Source organism: Phragmites australis, chromosome 3 (genome assembly GCF_958298935.1).
Source record: "Phragmites australis chromosome 3, lpPhrAust1.1, whole genome shotgun sequence".
NCBI lineage: Eukaryota > Viridiplantae > Streptophyta > Magnoliopsida > Poales > Poaceae > Phragmites > Phragmites australis.
This window is the reverse complement of record NC_084923.1, coordinates 20,676,545-20,702,773: the sequence shown is the minus strand read 5'-3', so window position 1 is coordinate 20,702,773 and position 26,229 is coordinate 20,676,545. Positions and strand designations below refer to the sequence as shown.

Here is a 26,229-nt window from a genome sequence, read left to right as displayed (position 1 = left end):
CCCCGTTAAGTTGTAATACCGGACAAAATATTTTGGATTTTTTAATTTTAAAGGTTAGTATAGCATTATCTCATCTCATGAGATTGATTGGGGGTTGAAACATGGGAAATAGAATTCTAAACTTATGTTGGGTTTATGCACTTGCACACTTAAAAAATTCTCAAAAAAATTATATATGTACAGAATGTAACATGGGTATTGAAAAAGCAATGTTTGATTTTCAGCAGGCAACCATGGATAATTCGAATGGTTAGCACATTAATTTGTGTGCAACTATGTAGCCTTGGTTTCCATTTAGAAAGTTGCTGAATCAGACTAAAGACATGTTGGTCTCATCATGCCTCATCAAATCATGGCCTCTTTGAAATGAAAGAATTAGAAAACAAAGCAATAGCGAAAACAAAATAATAGGATGCCATCCACTATAAAATCCCCGAGGGTTACAAAACACAATAATACAGGAAATATTGTAAAAATAGACAATATACGGAACCGTATTTTTCAAAATAGACATCAAATACGGTACTGTGCACCGTATTCGACATACGAGATGCAAAAATTGTCGTATTCGGCACCTGAGATGCTAAATACGGTACACAGTATCATATTCAGCAACTCACTTGCCGAATACAACTTCCCATGCTGTGCGCCACGCTGGTGATAGAAGAAAGAAGTTAGGAGCCTGAAGGTGCGCGTTTAAATTTTTTTATTTAACTCTCAATATTATTTGGGAGTACAAAAATAGTTCAAAACTTCTAAATGTTTTTATAAGAAAACTAGAGCTCACTAGCAACCCATTTTAATTGGTTTGATATAAAAAGCCTGAGCCAATATTTAATCAAAATTCTCCAAATAACCCTACCTTGATAAATTCTATCAATTTTTAATGCCTCAAATAAATTTCCAAAAATCTAGAACAAATCACTAATATTTTTCTAATGTAATATACTAATTTATAAAATTATTCCAAGCCTAGGTTATTTGGTGAAAAAGTGTGTTCTTTCGTAATGCTCTATTTATATGCATTTTTGTCATTTCATGTGATAGTCTCTTTTTAATTCAATTTGAATAAAAAAATAAATATAGAAAAAACCTTGGTTCTCAGATTAATTGAAACATGGTCCATTTAATCTGTTGTTGGCACCAAGTTGAAAATATCGGGCAACCTCTCAGATTAATATTAAGTCTCTTCTTGTTGTTCTCTGTGCTTTATTTTTTGCTTGGTTTTCTCTTCCAGCTTTGAGAGATGACATCATATTTGTATACTCCTTATCTGGTTGTTTAAATTTTGGATATATCATTTGCCTTATTTAATTGATAAATATTAAAACTTAGTGTATCATTAATTGCTTTAAAAAGATGAATGTAAATATATATTCGCAATTCTTAGGTTCTATGCTTCTGAGGTGTTTGATTTTACCATCTTAGTAGTTGTCAACCTGTCATGCATCACATTAGAAAAATATTAGTGAATTTATGATTTTTTTGGTTCTATACATCAATATGAATGTTTACAATTTTTTATTTAAATTGAGTTAAAATGAGAATATCATATGAAATAATAAAAATACATATAAATAGAGCAATACAAAGGAACTCACTTTTTCACCAAATAACCTAGGGTTGAAAATATTTTTATAAATTAGTACATCACATTATTAGTGAATTTTTTCAAGATTTGGGAATTAATTTGAGGCATTAAAAATTTATAGAATTTATAAAACTAGCGATATTTGGAGAATTTTAATTAAATATTGGCTCAAGATTTTTGGATCAAACCAATTAAAATAGGTTGCTAGTGAGCTCTAGTTTACTCATAAAAATGTTTAGAATTTTTGGACTATTTTTATACTCCTAAATAAAATTGAGAGTTAAATAAAAAGTTTAAACGCACATGTACAAGCTTCTTCTAGCTTCTTTCTTCGATCGCCAGCGCGGCGCATAGAACGGAAGGCTATATTCAGCTAGTGAGATGCCGAATACAGCTGTTTTTGGCACCTCGTGTACCAAATATGGTGCATAATACCATATTCAGCACCTGAGATGTCGAAAGCACATTTTTGATGAACGAGGTGTTGAATACATATACTAAATTTGTAAATACGTCAACTTGTTATCTATTTTGGTAAATATGAACCCGTATATTGTCTATTTTTTTCATTTTTGCCTAAGAATAGATGATGTTTTGGTGTTTGGATGGTTCATAGGAAACAATACAAGTTCTTTCACTACAACAAAAAAGGTCATCTGAGCCGAATCATCGGTGCCGGCTAGGCTAGAGCTGGCACTGATGAAGTATTAGTGCCAGTTCATAACTTCTCGCGCTCGATCAATGATCGAGCCGGGTTGAACCGGCACTGATACTCAGCTTCAATTATAAACCGGCATTGGTAGTATCAGTGTCGATTTATAATTTGAACCGGCACTGATACTCTCAGCAGATCCGAAATGTTAATACAGCCTGATTTTTGCTCATGCTTAGGTCCGACTCTTCTCTTTTCTCTCTCCCTTATCTCTTCACCTACCTCTCTCTCCCCTCACTAGCCTCTCCCTCCCCCCCCCCCCTCACCGACCTCCTCCCAGCCACCACCAACAACAACTCTGCCCCTTGTGAGATCCACGGTGGGATCCAGCTGATCCGGCCATGGATCTTGCTAGGGTCAAAGACCCACACAGTGTGGTGGCGGCGACGGGGCTGGATCGACAGCTGACGCTGCTGGCGCTTCGGCTGGCTATGCTGGAGAAGGCTGCGAGTGGGCTGGGCACGAGCTAGAGTGGCATGTGCCTAACCCACTCGCCACCTTCTCCAGCACTACCAGCCCACTTCGTATGGTCCTGCCACTCCAGCACGAGCTAGAGTGGCAGCACTAGCGGTCGCTTCGTCGCGTGATCGTTCCACTTCGTCTTCCGCATCGATGGCGCCAGTGCGAAATCGACCAGCAAGCAGAGCACCTGGCCATCTGGATGGAGTTGAAGGTTCCTGTCCAGGCACATCGAGGAGCACGACGGGGGCAGTCGGCGAGGAGTGCACAGTTGCGTGTTCTATGGCGGTGGCCTTCATGCCCCGCATTTTCTTGTGTTGGACAGAGCAATGCTGCGACGGCGAGCCTAGCGGCCGGGGGGGGGGGGGGGCAAGGGAGTGCAACAACGGCGGCAAACAAGCCGGCTCGTTTACTTGTTTTTGCTCCTGGGAACCACTTTCAGTGCCGATGACTTTCAGTGCTAACCCATCAGTGCCGGATGAAAAAACAGCATTGAAGGGCTCTTTGGAGCCGGCACTAAAAGGTGTTTATGTAGTAATGTTTGGAAGAGAGGAGAGAGATTATACTAGGCTTTTCCAAACATGAGGTTTCAGTTAATATTAAAATTTCTATTGTATTTGGGGTATAGGAATGCATTCCTTACGAACTTAACTTGTTCATTTCTATGTTCAAACAACCCATATAGAGAAAATATATCCTAGGGATTCGAATCCTCCAAAGTTCCTATGAAAATCCTACAATCCAAAGGAGGCCCTAAATGGGTTTGCATTTCAGATTAATGGAAATCGACTTGCACAACACACTGACTTTCAAGTGAATTACACTGTTTTTCCATTAACAGGATGTTCTTGCTAGGACACATGCATAACTGACTTATTTCAAATATTTGAAAATTTTCTTTGTTAAACAAGAAAATATTGGTTTCCTCACTTTCTCCCATGTGCGCACACTATTCCCCTATTTAAACTCATCAAGCAGACAGATCTAGAGAGAGAGAGATTCTTAGAAACAATACAAGACAGAGAAGATAGGACATGAAGTTAATATGAATCTTATATATATGGATACCCTTTCATCAGCGACACTGCAGCTAGATCAGAGTAAAGATAGGGGACGAGGACGAAGCAGATACGGGCATCTTGTACTCTGAGTCATTGACGTCATTGTGTCTCTCGTTGAATCTGATCGCTATCGAATAAAGCAGGTAGGACTGTACGAGAGGAAGCGATCTTATTGACTTATTTGTGCACCAGAGGATTGCTAATTTGGGCTGCTATTGACCTGTTACGAAGGAAAAAAAATAGCATAGCTGCTCCTTTTAGGCCAGACAAAGGCTAAAGCCTTGCATAATCATGTAACTGCGGCCGCCAGTGAATTGGAATTTAGACTACTGTGATTTGTTAGGCTAGAAGTAGTATGCATGTATATCTATATAGGAGGAGACCTCTGGGTTTTATAAGGGGCTCGGGGCGGCTGCCCCTCTTACCCCCTCTAGGACCAGCCCTGGTGGAACGGTGGGCAGAGGATCCTTCAGTATAGAAATATATTTATATGTTTAGGCAGTTACTGAAGAGAAAAACTATGTAACACAATACAGGGATTATGAGATAAGAGAAGAGTCACTTTTTTTGGCCTATGAATAACCATGGAAAACTCAAACTTGAACTTGATCTTCTACTTCCAAAATAAAGGGTTACTAATTATTGAAAAATCTTCTTCTTTCTTGTTGCCCAAATGCTCCATGATACCACTATATACTATGATTTCCATAAAGAAAGGGACATTCAGGTGCCTCTCAGTGATTGCCTGTATACTGCGTGTCTGTGACCTATATCCCGTGTTCTATTTAGACAGGAAATCCCAATTATCTTTGAAGATCAAGCAATAGCCAAAAAGAAAACAGTGCTTTTTTCTCACAACAGCTCTTCCACATCCATCTCAAATGTGAGGACTTTAGAAATTGCCCATTAGAAGCTTTTAAGGTTTACTGAAGATAAATGCCGGAATAACCCCAAATATAAGACCAAATATCTTCCTCATTAGTCAGCTCGAAATTCTGAATAAAGCGAGTATTACGCTTTCTCGTAGCAAGCTAGCTAGTACTATTATTTTCTTATCGTCGTGACTTGATATATAATGTGTCTTCGGATAATGGGGTGTAATTTACTCAAAGAGATACACTAGGAATTAGAATATGGGAGAGATGTAAGATACTGTAACTAATATCGACTTATCAAGCAAGCTCAGTAGAGGAGGACTACTGGAGTTACTGTATGTTGATAAACGGGCGAAGACCCACATGGAGTATATGGACAATTTTGAATCACTTGAAGAAGCTCCCCAGAAATTATTTCAATCAAAACATGCTAAAATCAAGTAGCTAATTGACAACAAAGAGAAAAAAAAAAACTGAAATGCTAGTAAGCACTGAGCAAGCCAAATTTCCACGCCCTCTGGGATAAACTCGAGGAAATGTACTTGAATCTTGCCAAGAAATTCCATGAAACAAACTCAACTACATGCAACAGGCACTGACGAATTAAAGGTGGAGGAGAATCCAATCAGTTTAGAGACGGGCAAAGCCCGAGTTTGTAAAGCAACAGATAAAATGTAATAATGTGCAGGGACAAAGCAATCTTCTTAAACCAAAACAGGTAAAGACAGAGAAGAATAGGAGAGAGGTGCAAGAGAAGCAAATAGTAGTAGGTAGGTTCATAGCCTGAGGGACAAATCCAGCTCGTCGGCGCGCTTGACGCCGTACTCCGACGAGCTGCTCTTTTTGTGCAGAAGGCCAGACCGCACAGTCAACGGAACCGCTGGCTGCACGACCATCTTGGCCCTCTCAAGGTCAGCTCCTGCAGCAACGTCGAGGACTCCGACGCCCTCGGATCTGCAGGCGGCGTCGACCCGGGCGCCGTGCGCGCGCATGGCGACGGCGATCTCCCGGCGGCGCTTGGCCAGGGTGCGCTCGTACTTGTGCGCGTTCTGGTGGCCGCCGAGCGCCTGGGAGCTGTAGAACTTGCGGTCGCAGTACGTGCAGAGGAAGAAGCCGGGCGGCTCCGCCTCCGCCGCATAAGAGAAAGGGTGGAGGCTGAGCTCAAGGTCCAGCTCCTTCTCCAGCCTCTCCATTATAGCTAGCTAATAGTGCGTCTCTGTGACAACTGTGCAAAATTAATTTTGGTACAGAAACTGTTGTGCTCATGAAGCGAGGATATTAAGGTCACACCTAATATTTTTTCTTAGGTGATATCTTAGAGAGGAGAGAGTAAGAAATTGTGGTTAAAAAATAAGTTTCTAATACATGCATGTGTATTGTTTATTTCTTAAGATCTCTAAAATAATTTATTATCTCACAATCATCTAGAATTGCTAAAAAGCAAGATTATAAGAAACAAGCTACATCTCTTCTCTTTAAATAGCTTGCTACATCATCTTTTTGCTTATGTGAACACCTAATTTATATCTAAGAAACAAACTATGTTGGAGCATTGCGAGAAGCCTAAGTACACCTCTGAATGGGGAGTGGCACCCATTCCCACACGTGTATTTTTGGGGGAGGGGGTAAATGACATCGGAATAACTCATACTCTCTCTAGATATAACTAATCGTCGTTTTGAATATCGATATAGTCTCTCAATATATCTTTAACTACTAATTTTTATTATAATATATATATATATAATATAATTATACTTTTAGGAAACTACTTTTTGAGACAAATCTGTATGTAACATTTTCAAATCTATACTTAATACATAAAAATAATATGTAGTCAAAATTTAAAAATATTGATGGCAAGTAATCCAAAACAATACTTATTTATAATTGGAAAGAGTATCAGGCAAGGTACATGAGGACCAGATCGAGTACTAATTCATATCCTATAAGGGAAAAACAATTGGAGAAAAGGCTAGGAGAAAGTCTCATAAAATATGAGGGAAATCAGATAGTGACTTAAATTGATATAGTTCATCAGCTCCTACCTACCGAGATGACTGATGTGTGTTTTATTTAATTTTTATCTGTCATATATTAGTAAGGTGAATAATTACAAGTATATGTAACATCGATCATTTAGGAATAAAGAGAAAAAAGATCCAAGTTTAAAATATTTTAGACATTGCAACAAGACGAAAGCGACAAGCCGATAACTTTTGGTGCGAGGGGCAGTCCATCGTCGCATGTCATGTGGCCGTCACCGTTGCCGTCGATGTGTTGTCCAGCCGCAGGGTTAAAAAACCGATGGTAACCGAGTAAAAATCGCGATAACCGATCATCTCGATTCGGTTCGGTTTCAGAAACCGAACGGTAACCGAATTTAAATTTAAAAAATTCAAAAAGTAAAAAATCAAAAAATCAAAAAATATTTTAAAAACTAGACACGATTCTAAGACCTTCTGTGGAAAACAAATTCAAAAATAATGTCGTTTGCATCATATTATATAGGGAGGAAGTTTGAAAAAATAAAAAAAAATTGAAGCGTGCGGCTCAGTTATTAACTCATATTAAGAAAAAGTTTAACATACAAACACATATTTTTCTTGTGTAAAACGTATCTTAAGAGGATCTTTAAAATTGATTTCGCTTTATTTAGAGTTTTATTAGTTTCCCTATGATTTTTACAAAGTTCACAAGTATAAAGTGAATATGTTAAGGAACAGCACTGTAATTAACTTTTTCATGTCTACTATTATTTTTTCTACGTAAATCATAGTATAAATAAACTAATAAAAGTGGTTTCACTAATTTTTGAGGTGTGATGGATCAGTTATGAATCAATCTAATCGCAATATATTTACACAATCCTGCATGTTACAATAACTAATTCATGAGTTTATGTATTTTTAAAATACATAGGATCATGTAAGAAGACTAAAAAAAATAGTTTCATGATTTTTGGATTAGTAAAGAGTAAACTATGCATTTAACTTGGTTTAAAAAAATACAATTTCTCACAGAAAATTTTGAACTTTTTATGAGTATAAATATTTTTATCATGTAGAACATATTACAAGGAAACCAACAAATTTTGTTTCACTTGATTTGAAGCTCAGATGAATTAGTTATTGATTTTACAAGATTGAAATAATTTTTGGGTTTTCTGAACTTCACTGAAAATCGAGAAAACCGCTCAATAAATCGAGAAAACCGAGCGGTTACCGATAATACGGAAAATTCAAAAAAACCGCTCTATAAATCGCAAAAATCGCTCTGTAACGAATGGCTAAAATCACGATTTTTTTTCTAAATTTTAAATTTTACCAAAATGAATTTTATCCGATTTTTTTTTATTTTCGATCGCTTACCGCGGTAACCGTGACTTTTCGATTACCGCCAGAGCTCGATAACTGAGCTCCGATAGGTAAGTCAAACCCTGGTCCAGCCAGTGAGTAGGCGTATGTTCACCATCATGCTCAGATCGCCATTATTAGCTTAGCATGTGATTCCTCCCGACATTTGGGGGTTGTGGACCACCGCCCGCAACAGTTTGGAAGTTTTAGACTATTCCTAATCCATTGTATCATATTGATAGTTTTAAGAATATCACATCAGTAAGGGAGCAATAAACGAATTTGTTGATACAACCTGTCAAATACATGGCATCAACTTGTTGTTTTTTAGACTCCTAAGGAGTTTAATTGTTGCATATATTGTAAGCAATTATGTCACATGATATACAATACAAGTACACATCTTAACCTGGTTTCCTAGTCTAGGATTTTGTACCCAAGGTGTATCTTGTGCAAGATACTCTATGCTTATTTTTTTTAGCTTGTCTTCAAAATTGAATTTTCACTAAATTTTTCTCACTAAATATATCATTTATAGCTACAAAATTTATATATTGTGAAATTATTTTAAATTGTTAACCTAGTTGTATAATTTTTATACACTAGATATTGTTATAATTTGATTAAATGTTAGTTAAAGTATATAAAATTTAACTTTTTCAAAAAAATGTACCTACTATTTTTTAACAGAGGGAGTATAATTTTCTTCTCTCTTCTTTAACCTCATTCCATGTCAAAAAAAAATTATATGTGGCAGCTAATTAACGTGCATGATACAATGCATAGGAATAGTCTTAACTATGCTTGCAGCTGATGTCTTATGTACAAGTCCTTACCTTGGAATAGTGGGTGAGTGGCTATGGTGCAATTTAAAATGGAGTAAATAAGTTCTAAAAATAAGAAAGATGAATATAATCACACTACTGCAATAACCCCTATAGGTTCACAACCCGGATCATTGTCGATTGTAGAACCGAGAGTAAATAGTAGACAATGATAATCTATGATTATCACTACCAACTACAAAACAGACAATAATAGTAACTATTAATAATGATTCATGACTCAAACTAACAGTGATAGACTATCTATCACTACAAGTTTATGGTTTAAATCGATGGTGATAGGATATCTATCATTGCTGATTTGTAATTTAAACTGTCAGTGATTGCCCATCTATTACTGTCGGTTTATGGTTCAAACCGATAATGATGGATAGCCTATCACTGCCTTTTTGAACTCACAACCGGCAGTTATAATTCAACACTCTGAAAATAAATAAATAAATTGCATATCTAGCTATCTACAGGTATTGCAAGCCACGCTGTCTAGAAAGGAAAAATAACGAACTATAATTTTTGTGCTACCTAAAGCACAAATCTTGGCATAAATCTGAGACATCAAACGTGGATTAAGATGGATAGATAGGATAGCCCTGATATCGCCTTCGCCCATACTCCATGTATTGTCAATTTGTCATATGTCGTCCCTAGTCTCATCTGCAAACGAATGTGATTGTGAAAGTATGTCATGAGTAAAATCTAGAACTAAGATGATTTTTCATGTGAAAATTTTTTGTAGATAAGTCATCACTACTGCAGAAACCCTTATTAGTGGCAGTTTAAAATCATCATTAGTTACGGGTTTTGAACCGCCACTGATTAATCGACACTAATAGTCACTTAGTATCAGTGTCGGGTATGGAACTGACACTGAAAATCACTATCAGTGTCAGTTCGTAAATCACTATATGGTATTACCAATTGACACTGATATGTGTTTCCTATCTTTTTAAAATCTGGCAGTTGCCACCAATACCGTGCCCATTTTTAAATTTTGGCCGTTCCCGCCAATAATATACGGTATATTTATAAACACGTACATATAAATTAAATTCATGAGATGTCAAGTTTCATCGCAGCATATATACATAAGCACGTATAAATTTAAGTCATAAAACATCATGCTCGTTACAGTATATATACACTATATACATGTCAAGTTTCATTATAACAACAATAAAGAGTTTATGGTTTCTTGTTAATCGAAAGGTCTGAACTTTGCCCTTTCTTGTTGGATGAAGGTAACAAGAGAGAGGAGCTAATTTCTTAGAACTCGTCAGTTGAACTGATCATTTGGTCATTGATGAATCCGATGAGTTGTTTTTGAAGTGTGTTGATTTCAATATGCATGAGATGATATCTGGATAGCTTGAGGAGCTGCAATAAATGAATTTCAAGAATTGAATAAATTAATCCTTATGAACATATATCGGATCTAAAAATTAGTCATCAATATGTATACCACCTACCTCAGCATCGGCCACGGAGCGACACGTCTCCGTTGAATCCGTGCATGAATTCCATTACATAAAAACCACATAAATTATTGTCCAAGCCCTGCTTCCTACAAGGAAAGTCATGTTGGACTATCCATTCTTTTGTGAATAGCCAGTGTCTAACACTCTTCTTGATATATCGTAGATACACTCTGCATGTGTGTGATTATTATTGTAAGTAGACTTAGATTCAATCAAATCAAATATTACAAGAGCAATAACAAAATAATTGGGCTTTACCTTTGTAGTAAGTCAATGAAGGGTTGGTAGGTTTCTTTTGGATTATTTTGTGAGTCGTAGACAACAATCTTGCTAATATCTGGCTGAATGACAACGTGGATCCATTGATAACTGCACATAGGTCACTGTAGGGTCTATCATGCATCTTTGTACCTTCATTCTACACAATGAATGAGTTAAGACATTCAATCCAATGGTGCAGAAATATATATTGTGAATTATACACATACGACACTTACAGAGTCCAACAACTCAAGATAGACACGTCGAGGGTATCTTGATGGTACACTCGATATATTTCCTTAAATAATATAAAAATAGTGCCGTCCCTGTGGAGAAAATCTCGATTCTTGTATCTGGCTTCGAACATTTCTCTACCTTCTCTCAACTCCTTCATGTACCACGTATGGAATTTCTGAAGTTGAAATGTTAGTTCGCCTAGCTTAAATTGTCATCTCTCAGCTGCTTTTGTGCTAAGGACTTGTCTAGAATTACTCTTTTATCATTTTGGCATCTTCAACAAATCTTTCTAAATTTTGTTATTATAGACATGTTCGATAGAAGACTCCTTCAAGTATTTCTTGCTTTTAATACGCGCACAATTTGATTTATGCTTAGGCTCAATAGGTATGGCTATCTTTAAGAAAAACTTCTATGTTTCTACATGGATTGGCATTTTCTTCTCAGGTTTTGGCTTTTGCATCCATTTCTTGACACTGGCATTCACTATCACCCTAGTTTCCTCTTCAATTTGTTCATAAGGCAACTTCTCAGGTGTTGCCACCTTCTTAGGTGCCCTTTTCTTCTGGGATAAAATTGACTTCTGAGATGAACTCAAATTCTTCGACTATGCATGTGTTGTCAACTTCGGAGGGGGAAGGAGTAGGCTCTCTTGGTGCCGTTAGTGCTGACTTTAGAATGGGAGGAGTTGACTCTCTGAGTGGTAGTGGTGCTAACTTCATAGGGGGGAGTTGGCTCTCTTGGTGGCAGTGGTGCTAACTTCAAAGGGGGAGGAGTTGGCTCTCTTGGTGGCAACTTCCATGAGGGAGGAGTTGGAGATCCTCTTGGTGACGGTGGCAGTGGCGACAACCGTGGAGGAGTTGGAGATCTTCTGTGTGGTGGGTCTGACTCCGCATCAGACGACTCGTCTGTCTCTTCTTCAAACACTATGTAGTACTTGTGCCACAGAACAAAGCCACCTAAGTTTGATTCGAGCCTCTTGGAACCCGTCTCTCCTGAGTAATCTATGTCAATTTTACAGTACGGCCTTTGCACGGAGTCCACATGGACTTTGGCGTATCCCTGCGGTATTGGGAGATCATTGAAGAGATTTCCTTCCACACATTGGTCAAATGCACCCACATCTATTTACATGTGACTTTAATCTACTCCTTAAATCATCTACAATGATAAAATTATGATCTTTCTCTAAATTATATCGATATTGGAGCTCTTGCTCATTCCAAAATTCAACACTAATGAACAACCACCTAAATTCAAACCTAGAGCAATCTAGCAACTAAATCCAACTAAGAATGAAATGCAGATCATCTTTATACATCTAACAATGACAAAGTTGCAAACTTTTCCTAAATTAGATCCCAATTGAATCTCAAAATCCATAACCATGGAACAAGCATCAACCATCAATCCTAGAGCAATCTACCAAGTAAATCTATCTAAAAATGAAATATTAGCATCAACATCCTCCCAACCGTCACCACACCCATCCCTTTCCGCCGTTGTACAGAGGGCAATGGCATTGTCCAGTCGACCCCCATCATGTCTACGTCGTTTGGGAGGGAGGGAGAATAGGTTACAATTTTTGTATGTGAGCGAATGGTTGTTATTTCCATGATCTCAATAGATCGGTCATACTCTTGTATTGGACTGAATAGGTCAGTCGTCCTCTTGTATTGGGTCTCATCTTCTTTTTTATGCCTCTCATATTGAGCTATGTTTCTATTTTTCTTCTTTAATTCTATTACATTTTACATCAAAAGGTTATTTGAACTGCAACTTTGATATGCATTCAAGGTGCAACGAACTTATGCATTAATTAAATTATGTTGTCTTTTTTGCTGGCATTTGTCTTTATTTTTTAATAATGACATAGGTGGGTAATAGAGAAACATATATAGGAATATTTTGGGTTAATTTTTTTGTAACGGTGGTGGGTAATTTATAAACATGTATACATGCATGTTGCATCCTTTGTTCTCTAATTAAAGTAGTAATTTTTAGGTCTTAAGAGCGAAGGAGGAGGTTTCTTTTGTTGGCCAATTACTAAGACAATTAATTTTTAAAAACTAATTTCAATGTTTGAAGGAATGTCACTTTTCATTGCCAAAAGTTTAAAAACAGACTACAAATTTTAGCATTTTAACGTCACTGACCTGCCAAGCGCAATGTCATTGAGACTAACTTTGTTACTTTGATGCATGCTAAATTGCAACGCAGGCTCGTTAACATGTGAACCATCCTTCATGGTATCCGTGGATCTTGGGTATATGCGTGCACTCACAAGCCATATGCTGCCCGCATGGTTATTACAATGGCACGCCAACCAGATGCCGTGTCATTCAAAATGTACGGCTAGATGATCTGTTTGGCTGGGTTTGGGCGCATGACCAAGCAAGAGGATGGCAGTCGAAGCAGTGGGGTGGTGATTGAAGGGTGGCGACAACCGACAAGCATGAAGGAAGGTTGTGGTCCCAAGTGAGGGATGGAGGCTAGGGCTTAGGGGTGTTCCATTTTTGAATTGTACTCCCTCCATTTTAAAATATTTGTCATTTTTTATTTATTGTTTAAACTTTAACTAACAATGATTTTTTAAAATATTTGTACAAACATCATCATTAGGTTTGTCACATAAAGTACTTTAAGCATGTTATTGTAGGATCAAGATGCCCAAGAGGAGGCTTGAATTAGGTTCTAAAACTTTTCTAGCCTTAAAAACTACTGCAAGAGAATGTGACAATCTTAACCTAAATGTGCTCTAGTTTCTAGATGAATGATATGCAAGCTCAATCAAACACTCTACCTATTCTAGCAAAGAAATCCTAGTAAAGAAAATTACATGAATATAAATGCAAAAATTAAATGCTAGAGTTAAATTGCACAAAGTAAAAAGAGGAAATGGAGCTCCCTAGTCCTCGTTGGAGCACCCGCGCAAGGGTATAGCAAAATAGATTATTTGATGCATACTAGTTACTCTCCTAGCACTAATGATATCTTTAATCTTGCAATTAAGGAGCATGAAAATCACTCAAGTGCTTCTTCTTCCTCTTGACTCTTCAAGTATGCCATTGAGCTTAACCACTAGTCAAGAGACTCTAAATGAACATGGTGAGGGTGTATTTATAGCCCAAGGGCAAAAACTAGCCGTTGTCCATCCACTAGAAAATTTGCACTCACCAGAAGTTCTAGTGAGGCCTACTTCTCATCACTAAAACATCTCGTGAGGTCAACTCCAAAAGATAGTCATTAACTTTAATTCTACTCACTGGAAGTTTTGATGGGAATTTCAAATTCCCCATCCGAACATCCGATGAGAAAAAGTCTAACCTTCCACGGCTACTCCACACACTATCACATTCCTCTAGTGGGAAGCTTCTGGTGCACTCACTGGAATTTTGGTAGGTAGACCAACTTGAACTTTATAAATTTGACCCCCTATTAGAAACATACTCCGATGAAAGCTTCTGGTGGTCACCAGAGCTTCCGATGAGTAAAGAGCCTTGATCTTCACCAAAATAGACCCTACTATAACCCTTCTCTGGTGCAAACTTTTGGTTATCACATAGGCTTCCAATGAGTATAACCTCTCTGCTATCCTTCCCTAAGCTTCTGGTAAGTACTATCTTTCTGCATCCTCTAGAAAACCATCCGGTGTAGACGACTTAACTTTTGGTGAATAGAAATGCCCCGGGACTTCTCCAACTCAACCAATCTTTGTCCCGGCTTTAACTTTTCACTATTTTGGGCTTCCTTTGAGCTACCTAGTGTTAGACTTGACTAGTGTGCATCACAACTATCTCTCTAGCTCAAACTAGGTCAAACTACTGTCTTCAACCCCCTTAATAGAATGACCAAAGGAAAAACAAAGTCCTATGGTACTCCAAGTGTCTCCCAATACCAAACGACACTTAGAATTAGGTAGACCTTAATCTATGTGCATATCCTTTGAACCATCAACATGAAAACCAATATAAAGGCCAAGAATACCCAAGCATTATCAACGTGACCAAACTTTTAGTAGTTCTTACAATCCAATCACGCTAAATCATGAGCCCTTTGTCGCCTATATAGGTCCCCGAGCCCTTTGTCGCCTATATAGGTCCCTGTCGCCCCTCGGTTTTCCCTTCAATCCAATCACACTAAATCATGAGCCCTAGTCATCGAATCTCAAGTCGTCGTCGCCGCCATAGTCGTCGCTTCAGTGGACCTTGCCGCTACACCATTCTAGAGCTGTCTTGCCTCACCCAAACTACCCATCAGACCTACCTCCATCAATTTGGCTTCCTGACCACCGGAGCTACGTCCCAGTCAATCCCGAGCTTCTCTGCCACCTCTATCATCGCCGCACACCTTCCCGAGCTGCTCCGCCTGTGGTAAGTTCCAAAACGAGATCCCCTCGCCCTTCTCTCCATGTTCCGCCACTTGCTATCACGCCTTGTGGCCGGCGACGAGGTTATGGCGACTTCCCTGGCCGTGTGTCGCCACTGTTCCTCTTCCGCCACCGTTAGTTGCCTCCCATCCGGCCACTACCTCTCTCGACCGTCAGATCTAGAACCGATGGGAGATTAGATCTTAGAATACCCCTTCAATAGCCAATCACAAGCCGACACGTGTCCCTTTTAATCACAATTAGCTCCTTTGCCACGTCACCCTGCCACATTAGTGCCATGTGTGTGCCAAGGTAGCAGATCTGCCTACGTGTCAATCCACGTGTTAGCCCATTCAGCCTCTGCGCAATAAATAGGATTTTTAGTATAAAAATAATTCTAAATAATCCTAATAATTGGCAATTTTGCAAATAGACCCCTAAATTTTTCTATTTTCATAAAAGACCCTATCTTTTTTAGTTTAGTCACTAAACTTTTCATAATTACAAATAGGTCACTCTATTTTACAAAAAGGTCCCTAAACTTTCTGTTTATTTCAAATTAAGTCCTTTTCCTTTTGAGGTTAAACCCTAAAATTGTTCTTCAAACTTTCTCATCCTAGCTCCTTTTCCAGCGTTTCTTACACTGTTAGATTCGTTTTTTAGAACTCTATCTTTGTCGATAGGTTTTGTCTTGTTGTTCTTTTTTTTGTGCTCTATCTTAGTGTGTTTTGTTTGTGTGCTATGTCGGTAATTGTGCGATTAGATGTCAATGCCCTGGATCGGTTTGAGGAACGTCAAGACCTGGAGCTAGAGTACATTGAGCAGTAGCAAGAAGAAGGCAAGTGTTCTTAATCATCTTGAACCTATATTTTTAAATGTTTTGTTTTATAAAATTGCATGCAATGTCTATCAACTTGATAGCTAGTCACCGATGTTAGGGTTGACCTAGTTCTTCCTTTACATTCATTGAAGCCTAAGAGGTGGTTAACATGAGTCTTTTGGGTAGAATTGCTTAGTCATGCTGTAGGATGTTGGGTAGTGTCATACACATGATTAGTGGATATATGCACTGGTCATGGTGAACTTGATATAGTAACATGGAATCCTAGGACTTGGGCAAAGAGTTGGTAGATTTATGATGGTAAGTGTGGTGGACGTGTAGATTCGTTCCAAGCAGTTGTCTCTTTGGTTAGGATAGCCGTAGCATCTGTTCTCTTTGGTTAGGATGGCCGTAACATCCGTTTCCTCCCTCTTCCTAGTGGTTATTACCCTGTTGAGTAATCTTTGCCAGAGTGTCACATATAAGAACCGGTTCATGTGGCAACAGCCCAAGAAATACCATACCAAATATGAGGCCGATATGGGTAAGACTTAGCATATCGATTAGACACCTGGCTGGAATTCGTTGGAGTACCAAGACCTAATTAATGGACCATGCTTTGTAGTGATTTCCTAGCAGCACACCATTGACGTGTGTTAAGTGTCTTGCAAACACAGCAATATGGATACCACGACTTGTGGCTAAAAGTTGGACAACCTATGTAGAGTGTAAAACTGTTATAACAGTCGTGCATGTGGTTATGGGAGACTTGGATCCTCACATGATTAGTTGGTTATGGTTTTGGTTATAGGTTTGTGGCCTGATGATGGTTGGATGGTTATGGTTCCAGGGTGGTTAGCCTTGGGTAATGTCTTGTTGTTGGGTTATTGGGTTACATTCACTTAATAATGGTTTAATACTTTTGAATTATATTACTATTTTTTACTCATATTTATACAAATATACCATGTGTTATGCTATTCTTGTTGAGAGCCTACATATCATTATTTTCCCACACTTGTTGAGTACTCCATGTGCTCACTCTTGCTATCTCCCACAATTCATATGCTGCTCAATGGAGGACTTTGAAGATTTTCAAGATGACGATATGGTGTTCTAGGAGCATGTCTTCTAGTCGGTGCCTATGGAGTCGTATGATCACCAATGCTTTCGTTCTGCTGTCGTCGTTTAGTTACTATAGTTTAGCTAATAGAGTTGATTAGGTGAAGTCTTTTTGTAAGTTAAATGGTTGTAAGTTAAAGTATTACTTTTGCTACTTCACTTGTGATGTCCTTATGTGTGTTAAACTTCCAGGCCACACATAAGACACACTTGGTTTTGTTAGTTAAAATTGAGTCTGACAGAGGTGGTATCAAAGCCATACTGACTGTAGGAATATAAGCCTAGTTAGAATGGTTGTCTTTGAGGTTTCTCCTAGTTTGTCTCAACCCATAGAACCTTTTCTTAGTTCTTCTTCTCATCTCTTGCTATCTTTAAGGCTATTTCTTATATCATATCTTCTCCTTTATAGATGGTTCGTCAATTGCTCACTACTTGCAAGTCAACTGGAGGTCGTCCGCCCATTTTCAGCATGTTCCAACTGAAGAGGAGATTGATTATCCTACTTTTCGCAACATGGATCTCGTTCCTGATGTCTATGAGAGTGATGGTCTTCATGCTGGACACCTTCCTCACTTGCTGTGGGGGATACTTTCTGAACTTGGACATACAAAGAAGTCAATCTACAGGGGAGTTAAGAAGCAACAAACTAGATATGTGGAATGGAAGGTAGAAGTCACCATCTACGACTATGAGTGAAGCGAAGATGAAGGAATGGATGTTTGTCGAGATGTGGGCATTCACTCCGCAATGTCCCCAAGAGCAACCTTCACTGTCGGTGTTCGAGATGCAGCACGTCAAGCCATATCCTGTGTCCGTGATCAGTACAACCACAAAATGGTTGATTCTCCCTATGCATACTGTCCCTGGAGAACTCGTCGAAGTGATGAACCATTTGTGAAGCACACCTTTAGAGAAAACCCCAAGCTACATGAGCAAGTGGTTCTCGATATGGCCTTGAAAGATGAGATGGACTACGCACTATGGGAGCTGGTAGATGTTCGTCGTCACCTCGCTTTTGTCACTTCACTTCTCGAGGATGAACAACGTGCCAACCAAGAAGAATCTGCAGAAGATGATGAAGAAGTCATGTCTATCCACTCACCTCTGCACAAGAGAATCTGCCTCAACACCCTCGCCATAAAAGAAGAATCATAGGATCCCACACTAGAAAGGAGTCCTAGTAGTAGAGTCTTTTAGTAGAATCGTCTTTGTGTCGCTAGAGTCGAGCATCGATGTAATCGTTAAGGATATTAATGCTAGTGTTAGATTTGTTATGGTGCTAAATATGTGACTTGGATCTTTTGTTTGAGTGTTGGTGCGTGCTGTGAAATGTTTTGGCACCTTGTCCACAGTCGCATCTATAATATATAATATATTATATTATAGTTGGGTTTCCTTTAGATAAATCTTTTCCAGCCTTGCTTGTCTTCTCCTATCTTTCTTTCCAAATCCAATCAAATGGTTAACACAAGAAGAAGCCTTGGTGGTAACAATGAGGATGATAGCAACAACAACTAGAATCCACCCCGCCTCCTCCAATGACCATGGAATAACAGATGGCCATGCAGACTCAGATCTTACAAGCTTTAGCTCAAATCATGGTGCAGATGCAACTACAGCAGCCAAATCATGTTCCTCAACCCCATGAACCATCAAGACTTGAAGAATTCAAGAGAACTCGGCCACTAGTCCTCACTCATGTAGTGGAACCTATGGATGTAGATGATTCACTGAAGGACATAGAAAGAAAGCTACAAGTTGTACAATGCTATGATAGAGAGATGGTTCTCTATGCTTCACACCAACTCGCCGATCAAGCTTTGGATTGGTGGGAAGCCTATTGCTCTGTACATGATAACCCAACAACTATTACTTGGATGGAATTCAAAGTCAGTTTCCACACTCACCATGTGTCGTCAGGAGTTGTTCGTCTAAAGAAGAAGAATATCATGAGCTTGAAGCAAGGATCAATGATTATTAGGGAATATGTGACCAAGTTCACCCAGTTGTCTAGGTATGCACCAAGTGAAGTGGACATAGATGAGAAGAAGCAGGAACGCTTCCTAGAAGGTCTGAATGATGCTATGGAGTATGCCCTACTTCCTCAAGAGTTTGCCAATTTTCAAGCTATGGTGAACAAAGCTTTAGTGATTGAACACAAATGTCATCAGCTGGATGAGAAGAAAAGGAAGATGTCGTTCCAAGGGCAATGAAGCAATGCACGTCCTCATGTGGCAATTCAAGCACCTCTGCAGGGACCTATGTTCCGCTCCAACACTCAGTACACACCTCAAACTCAAGCCCTGATTTAGTTCCCCAACTTTCAAACACCCTGTTCTGCTCCACCAGCCACTCCTCTAGTCAAGAATAGCCCAGCTACTCCCACCTTAGGCAAAGGATGTTTCTATTGTGGAGATAAAGGATACTTCATGAATCGATGTCCCAAGAAGCATCCAAATCTGGCCAACACCAACACTACGAAGCCTACTCAGTTTCAAACCCTAGCGCGCAATGGAAATCAAACACCCATTTAGAATAATCGTGGATAGCAGAACTTCATTCGTGGGAAGGTCAATCATGTCACCGCCGAAGAAACTCGGGATGCTCAAGATATGGTATACGGTATGTTCCTTGTCAAATCCCAGTTTGCATCAGTTTTATTTGATTCTGGAGCTTCACATTCATTCACAACTACTCAGTTTGTTGCAAAGCATGGTTTACCTATGGTTATGATGAAATACCCTATGCTTATTAGCTCTCCTAGAGGAGATTTGAGGGCACAATATATGTGTCGTAGAATGAGTCTTAAAATAAGGGGGTAGACTTTTCAACAAACCTTATAGTCATGGAAACTAAAGGCATAGATGTGATCCTTGGAATGGATTGGTTAACCAAGTTCGATGGAGTTATAGAGTGTGCTAGAAGGGCAATTCACTTAACCAACAGAGTTGGAACTAAAGTTGAGTACATAGTCACGGTCTCAGCAACAGAAGAATATTCTCTCAGTTCGTTGGATGGTACACCCATTGAACAAATTAGAATTGCTTGAGAGTTTCCCGATGCCTTCCCCGATGAACTGCCAAGTATGCTACCAAATCGAGATATTGAGTTTGTTATTGAATTGGTACTCGGTATAGCCCCCATAGCTAAAAGGCCATACAGAATATCCGCTGATGACCTAGTTGAGTTAAAAAAGCAAATTCAAGAACAATTAGGTAAATGTTTTATTAGCACAAGTTTATCACCTTGGGGAGGCCTAGTTCTTTTTGTGGGTAAGAAGTATGGTACCCGAAGAATGTGTGTAGACTATAGAGCCCTCAATGATGTGACTATTAATAACAAGTACCCATTAACCCGGATTGAGAATATTGTAGTTTTCTCAAACAATGATAAAGAACATGAAGAACATTTGCGAATAGTGCTACGAACACTCAGAGAGCATCAGCTGTATGCCAAGCTTAGCAAGTGTGAGTTTTGGTTGGATCAAGTCGCTTTTCTCACCACATCATAATAGCTGATGGTGTAGCAGTAGACCCAAGCAAAGTAAAGGATGTGTTGAATTGGTTACCTCCTACAAATATGTCAGAAATCAGGAGTACCCTTTGTTTAGCTGGACATCACTTCATAGAAGGATTCTCAAAGATAGCTCAACCTCTCACCTTGTTGCTACAGAAAAATGTGGTTTTTAAGTAGATTCTGGCCTGTCTAGCAAGTTTTGAAGAGTTAAAGAAGAGATTGACTATAGCCCCAATGCTAGTTCTACCAAACATCAGCAAGAACTTTGGTATCTATGGTGATGCATCGCGATAAGAACTTGGATGTGTTTTGATGCAAGAAGGTCAAATTGTGGCATATGTTTCAAGACAGTTAAGAAAACATGAAGAGAATTACCCTACTCTTGACCTGGAGTTAGCAATTGTGGTTCATGCATTAAAGATTTGGAGACACTATCTCATTGAAAAACAATGTGAAATACATAATGTTGGGGCACACAAAGCGTGCCTCAAACAGATACGGTGAGAGCCCCACTCATAAGAGGAGGCTCAAGCTTGTAGACGGAGCCTATGAGTGGAAAGGAGAGAGCGAGAGAAATATCGTTTGTGTAATGGGAAAAACCACTAGGGGTCCTCCCTCTCCTACCATTGTAGAGCATATTTATAGAGAGAAGGGGCAGGAGAAATTACCGGCCTGTCCCTAAGATATTATGTTACAATCATATGCCTAGAGGGGTACTTTTGGCATTTCACCCCTTCACTTACCACGTTGTGGCTAATATACTATAATAGATATAGTAATACCACAGTGTACCGTCTAAATATCTCCAGGCCGGGATGTTCTCCCAATAGTACCCCCTCATCTGTGGCTCCGAGGTTACGAGGGGCAACCAGATGATTAGAGAACTAACTCCATCCCTACCTAGGTGTTAGGATACCCCGAACAACTTCATGTCCTTGTAAAACCTCTCGACTATGGCCGCAAGCGATGGCGATGAGGTTTGATGGAGGTGACATGGTCCGAAGCCTGTGACGATGCTCGACGCAGGTTAGACTGCTGGAGCATCGCAGTGAAGCCAGGGGCTGAGTTGTTAGCGGAGCTAAGGGGTGTGACAGAGGCAGAGTTATCCGGAGCACTCGGTGGTGGAAGTCATAGGTGGAGTCGACGGCGATGCTGAGGCAGCCTGCTACCCCCTCAGTGGTGGATGCCGGAGGTGGAGTCGATGGTGAGGCTGAGGCGGCCCGCAACCCCCTCAATGGTGGATGCCGGAGGTGGAGTCGATGGTGAGGCTGAGGGGCATGATGGGGCAAAGCTATCCAGAGCCCTCAGTTGTAGAAACCAGGGTGGAGTAGATGGCGAGGCTGAGGCAGCCCGCTACCACCTCAACGGTGGAAGCCAGAGGCAGAGTCATCGACGAAGCTGAGGCGGCCCGCTACCCCCTCAACGGTGGATGTCGGAGGTGGAGTTGACAGTGAGACTGAGCAGCGTGACGGGGCAAAGCCGTCTGGAGCCCTCGGCAGTGAAATCCGGGGCAGAGCGAATGGCGAGGCTGAAGCAGCCCACTACCCCCTTAGCGGTGGATGCCGGAGGTGGCTCGCTACCCCTCACTGGTGAATGTTGTATGAGGAATCAATGGCAAGGCTGAGGGGCATGACGGGGGCATAGCCATCCGGAACCCTCAGTGGTAGAAGCTAAAGGGGAAGTCATCGGCGTGGCTAAGGCGGCCCGCTACCCCCTCGACAATGGATGCCGGAGGTGGAGTTGACAGCGAAGCTGAGGCAGCATGGGGTCATCCAGAGCCAACATATTCCGTGCCCCACTCAAGTTTGTTGGAATCTTAGCTCCTGCAATGTTCCTGTAATTGTTTGGAGAATAATTACCTCTCCGGCACGAAGGGTTATGCCTTCAAGATGCCGGAGGGTTTCAAACATAATGTGTTCTAACAGGGAATAACAAAATTGTGTAACTTGTGCAGACGACCAAGCATTTTGGCTCCCTGACTCCCTGCCTCCCTCACGCTTTTTGGCCATGAGTGTGCAGAGAGAGCGTGCTATTAGCGCTAATGCCATGGCTTTAGTCAAGGTAGGGAAGCTTCTATGGCGGTTGTACCACGCAGGTGCCTATGTACGCATGTATGATGTATGAATGAAATTTTATTGTGTTGACTTTCACCTTTTAACTTTGGTAACGCTTCATTTGTCTCCCCTTTCCCGACCCCCTCGCACTCTGTGGTAGCTAGTGACTGGAGGGTGTGATTTTTTAGGGGCTCTTAGTTGCGTTGGTTGGGGGGCAAAACTGAATTCTATGTTGGCTAGTGGCTTGTCATGACCTACGCATTTTTTGGAGCATAAGGTGTTAGACCTCTCCGGCATGGAGGCTAGGCCTTCAAGATGTTGTAGGGTCCTCGTGGGTCCGGCACAAAGGTTAGTCCTTCAAGATGCCAAAGGGTGCATGCTACAACCATCACGGAGGCTAGCTAGGCCTTCAAGATGGTAGAGGGTCCAATGCTGATCTGGTACGGAGGCTTTGCCTTCAAGATTTCGGAGGGTGCATGCTGCAGCCGTCACAGAGGCTAGCTAGGACTTCAAGATGATGGAGGATCCAATGCTTATCTGGCATGAAGGCTTTTCCTTCATGATGCCAGAGGGTGCATGCTGCTGCCATCACGAAGGCTAGCTAGGACTTCAAGATGACAAAGGGTCCAATGCTGATCTGGCACAGAGGTTTTGCCTTCAAGATGTTAAAGGGTTTTGCACCTCTCCGGCACAGAGGCATTGCCTTCAAGATGTCGGAGGGTTTTGCACCTCTCCGGCATGGAGGCTTTGCCTTCAAGGTGCCAGAGGGTTTTTATGATAGGTCTTTAAGACCTCTCCACCACCGAGGCTATGCTATCGGTGAGAAGATTTTTAAGATATCTCCTCATGCGGAGATTTTTCGTGCATCTCCATCACCGAGGCTATGCTATCGGTGAGGAGGGTTGAACTTGAGGCGGCAGTGGTGGGGTGTACCTGGTGATCAGTAGGAGTTCAGGCACGTTACCTCAGGCGTGCATAGCCAGAGTCCGGTCAGGCCGGAGGCAGAGCCGGTGAGGCCGGAGGGGCTCGCGTGCGCCTGGAGGGGATCCACCGGTTTTGTCCTTGCAAAGCTGGGTCTCTACCTCTCCTTGCTCCCAAGACCACTCAAGATCGTGCTTTAGGCTCCTGAAAAAATAGAGAAAGTAGTGCGTGCATGCATGCATATATCAAAAAAAACAAGAGCCACACGTAGGCGTGGCATTCGTGGCCTAATGCCATGGTCCTTTTACGTGTGAGGAAAAGAGTGCATGCCTGCAAAGCATTAAATACACATGCTACACTTAGATGCCTAGCCACATGGTTGCCGGTCACCGGGTTTTTCAACATGCGATGGGCATGACCGTGCACCAGTACTACCTTGTAAAGGATATGCATGCAAAGAACATGCACTAGCAGGGTAACACGTACCTTGCAAAGGAATGCATACAAAGACTATGCGATGTTGGTCTAGCACGTACCTTATTATATTGATTATGCATGTAGCCAACCTGCCCCATGTGGCCCAGGATGCTAATTCGCATTGCTGCTCATGGGTTGCAGGGGCAAGCTAGCTCGTTCAAGCTCCTATGGCAGCCAACGTAGCCTGAAGAGGTGGGTTTTATCAGCTGAAGAGTATGGAGGGTGGCAGCTAGAGCGCAGCCTCTATCAAGGCATGCAACCAGAGCAAGGCCCCCGTCAAGGAGCTTGATCCCCGCCATGGAATATGGCCGAAGCACCTCCTGTGGCGAGCAACTCGGAGTCCGTGGAACAAGCATGCACGGGGATACTAAGTGCAATGATGAAGGCTAGCAAGAAATAGACATTAGCCGGTCCAATGCATGAGCGCCCAGGGTGAGGACGTGAAGCTCTAGCGGGGAGCTCAGCTCTTGGTGAGTGGCCTCTAAGTGAGGCCTCCGGCAGGAGCACGGAAGGCCTTCGATGAGGTGCGCGGAGGGATTTCCACCATGCGAAGCCTAGCCTCCGGTGGAAAGTTAGCCGAAGGGTAGCCCGAGCTCTAGCGTGGACACCCACAACCGGCCTCCGATGACGCGTAGCCGCTGGTGAGGTGGGTCAGAGCTCTGACTTTGGCATGGAGGTGGTTGGAGCCGGAGGAAGCCTCCAGTGCGGCAGGAGCTTGGAGGAGGTCTCTAGCGTGGTAGCAAGCTGGAGGAGGCTCGGCCATAGTCGGAGGCTCCAAAACCGGTGTGGGTGACATCAGAGTGGAGCGACTAAGGGCTTCGAAGGCCGTTGTGGGCGACTCTGGAGTGGCACGGTCGGAGGCTTCAAAGCTGGTGTAGGCGATGCTGGAGTGGCACGGACGGGGACTTCGGAGGCCAGTGCGAGTGACGCCAGAGTGGCATGGTTGGGGGTTTTGGTGCAGTCATGTCCGGAGACTCCAAAAGCCATAGTAGGCATGGATTGGAGACTCCAGTGTATTAATCGCTGGAGACTCTGGAGGCCGGAGTAGGCATGCCTTGGAGGCTCAGGTGTAGTCGTGGCTGGAGACTCCAGAGGCTGGAGTAGGCACAACTTGGACGCTCCGATGGCCGGACATGGCCATAGAGCACAGCGAGTTCCAGAAGCTGGACGGAGCTCTGACTGTGAGGTGTTCCTCTTGTGTGTATTCAGTTTGTGAGCTTCTATGGTGTGAGCAGTGTTAGCTTCCTTCTATGTGTGCACGTGCTCTTGTGTGTGTTCGCGTTGAGTCTGAGTGTTAGCTTCTCTTTAGTGCTTGTGTGTGCTCCCTGTTTGGTGCTTGACCCAATAATCAGTGAGGAGGGCTCCGGTCGTGAGCACGGTGGGCTCCGACAGTGAGCGTGGAGGTGGTCCGGCAAGCGGAAGGGCTCCGGCGTGGCATTGGAGTACGGCAAGGCATGGAGGCGCTAGAGGTCAGTGAGGCCGGAGCCTGTCGAGGCTAAAGTATGTCAAGGCTCCAAACTATGGGGGAGGCTCTAGTCTATCCAGGCTCTGAGCAAGGCTCTGGTGTGGTGGCTCAGGGAGGCTCCTGCTCGGCAGCTTCAAGTGTGGAGGTGCGGAGAAGCTGAGGCCGTGGAGACATCGCGGAGCATGGAGGTATCTCGGAGCCCCCATCCTCCGGCGTGGATCATATATGGATCACAAGAGTTTAAAGTATATATTCACCCAACTGGATCTAAACCTTCATAAACACTTATGGCTAGAGTTAATCAAGGATTATGATGTTGGAATCCATTATCACCCGGAAAAGGCTAATCTAGTAGTAGATGCTTGGAGTTAGAAGAGTTACTATAACTCGATGATGGTTCGAGAGAGTCAACCTAAGTTATGGAGAGAGTTTGAGAAGCTCAACCTAGGATTTGTGGCAGATTTCGAAGTAACTACCATGGAAGTTGATTGCATGTTAGAGCAAAATATTCGTAAGGGTCAACTTAAAGATGGAAAGCTCCAAGAAATTACGCAGCTTATCAAGGATGATAAAGCACCAAGCTTTACAGAGGACAATCAAGGTATTGTGTGGT

The 26,229-nt window shown here is 41.6% G+C and overlaps 1 protein-coding gene across 1 annotated transcript; it reads right to left on the bottom strand.

The window, feature by feature from the left end:
* Nucleotides 1-5,220: 5,220 nt before the first annotated feature.
* On the bottom strand, nucleotides 5,221-5,938 carry LOC133911075 (uncharacterized). The gene has a single exon (XM_062353293.1). The coding sequence runs from the start codon at nucleotides 5,889-5,891 to the stop codon at nucleotides 5,475-5,477; it is 417 nt and encodes a 138-aa protein (XP_062209277.1). The 5' UTR covers nucleotides 5,892-5,938; the 3' UTR covers nucleotides 5,221-5,474.
* Between the last annotated feature and the right edge of the window lie 20,291 nt (nucleotides 5,939-26,229).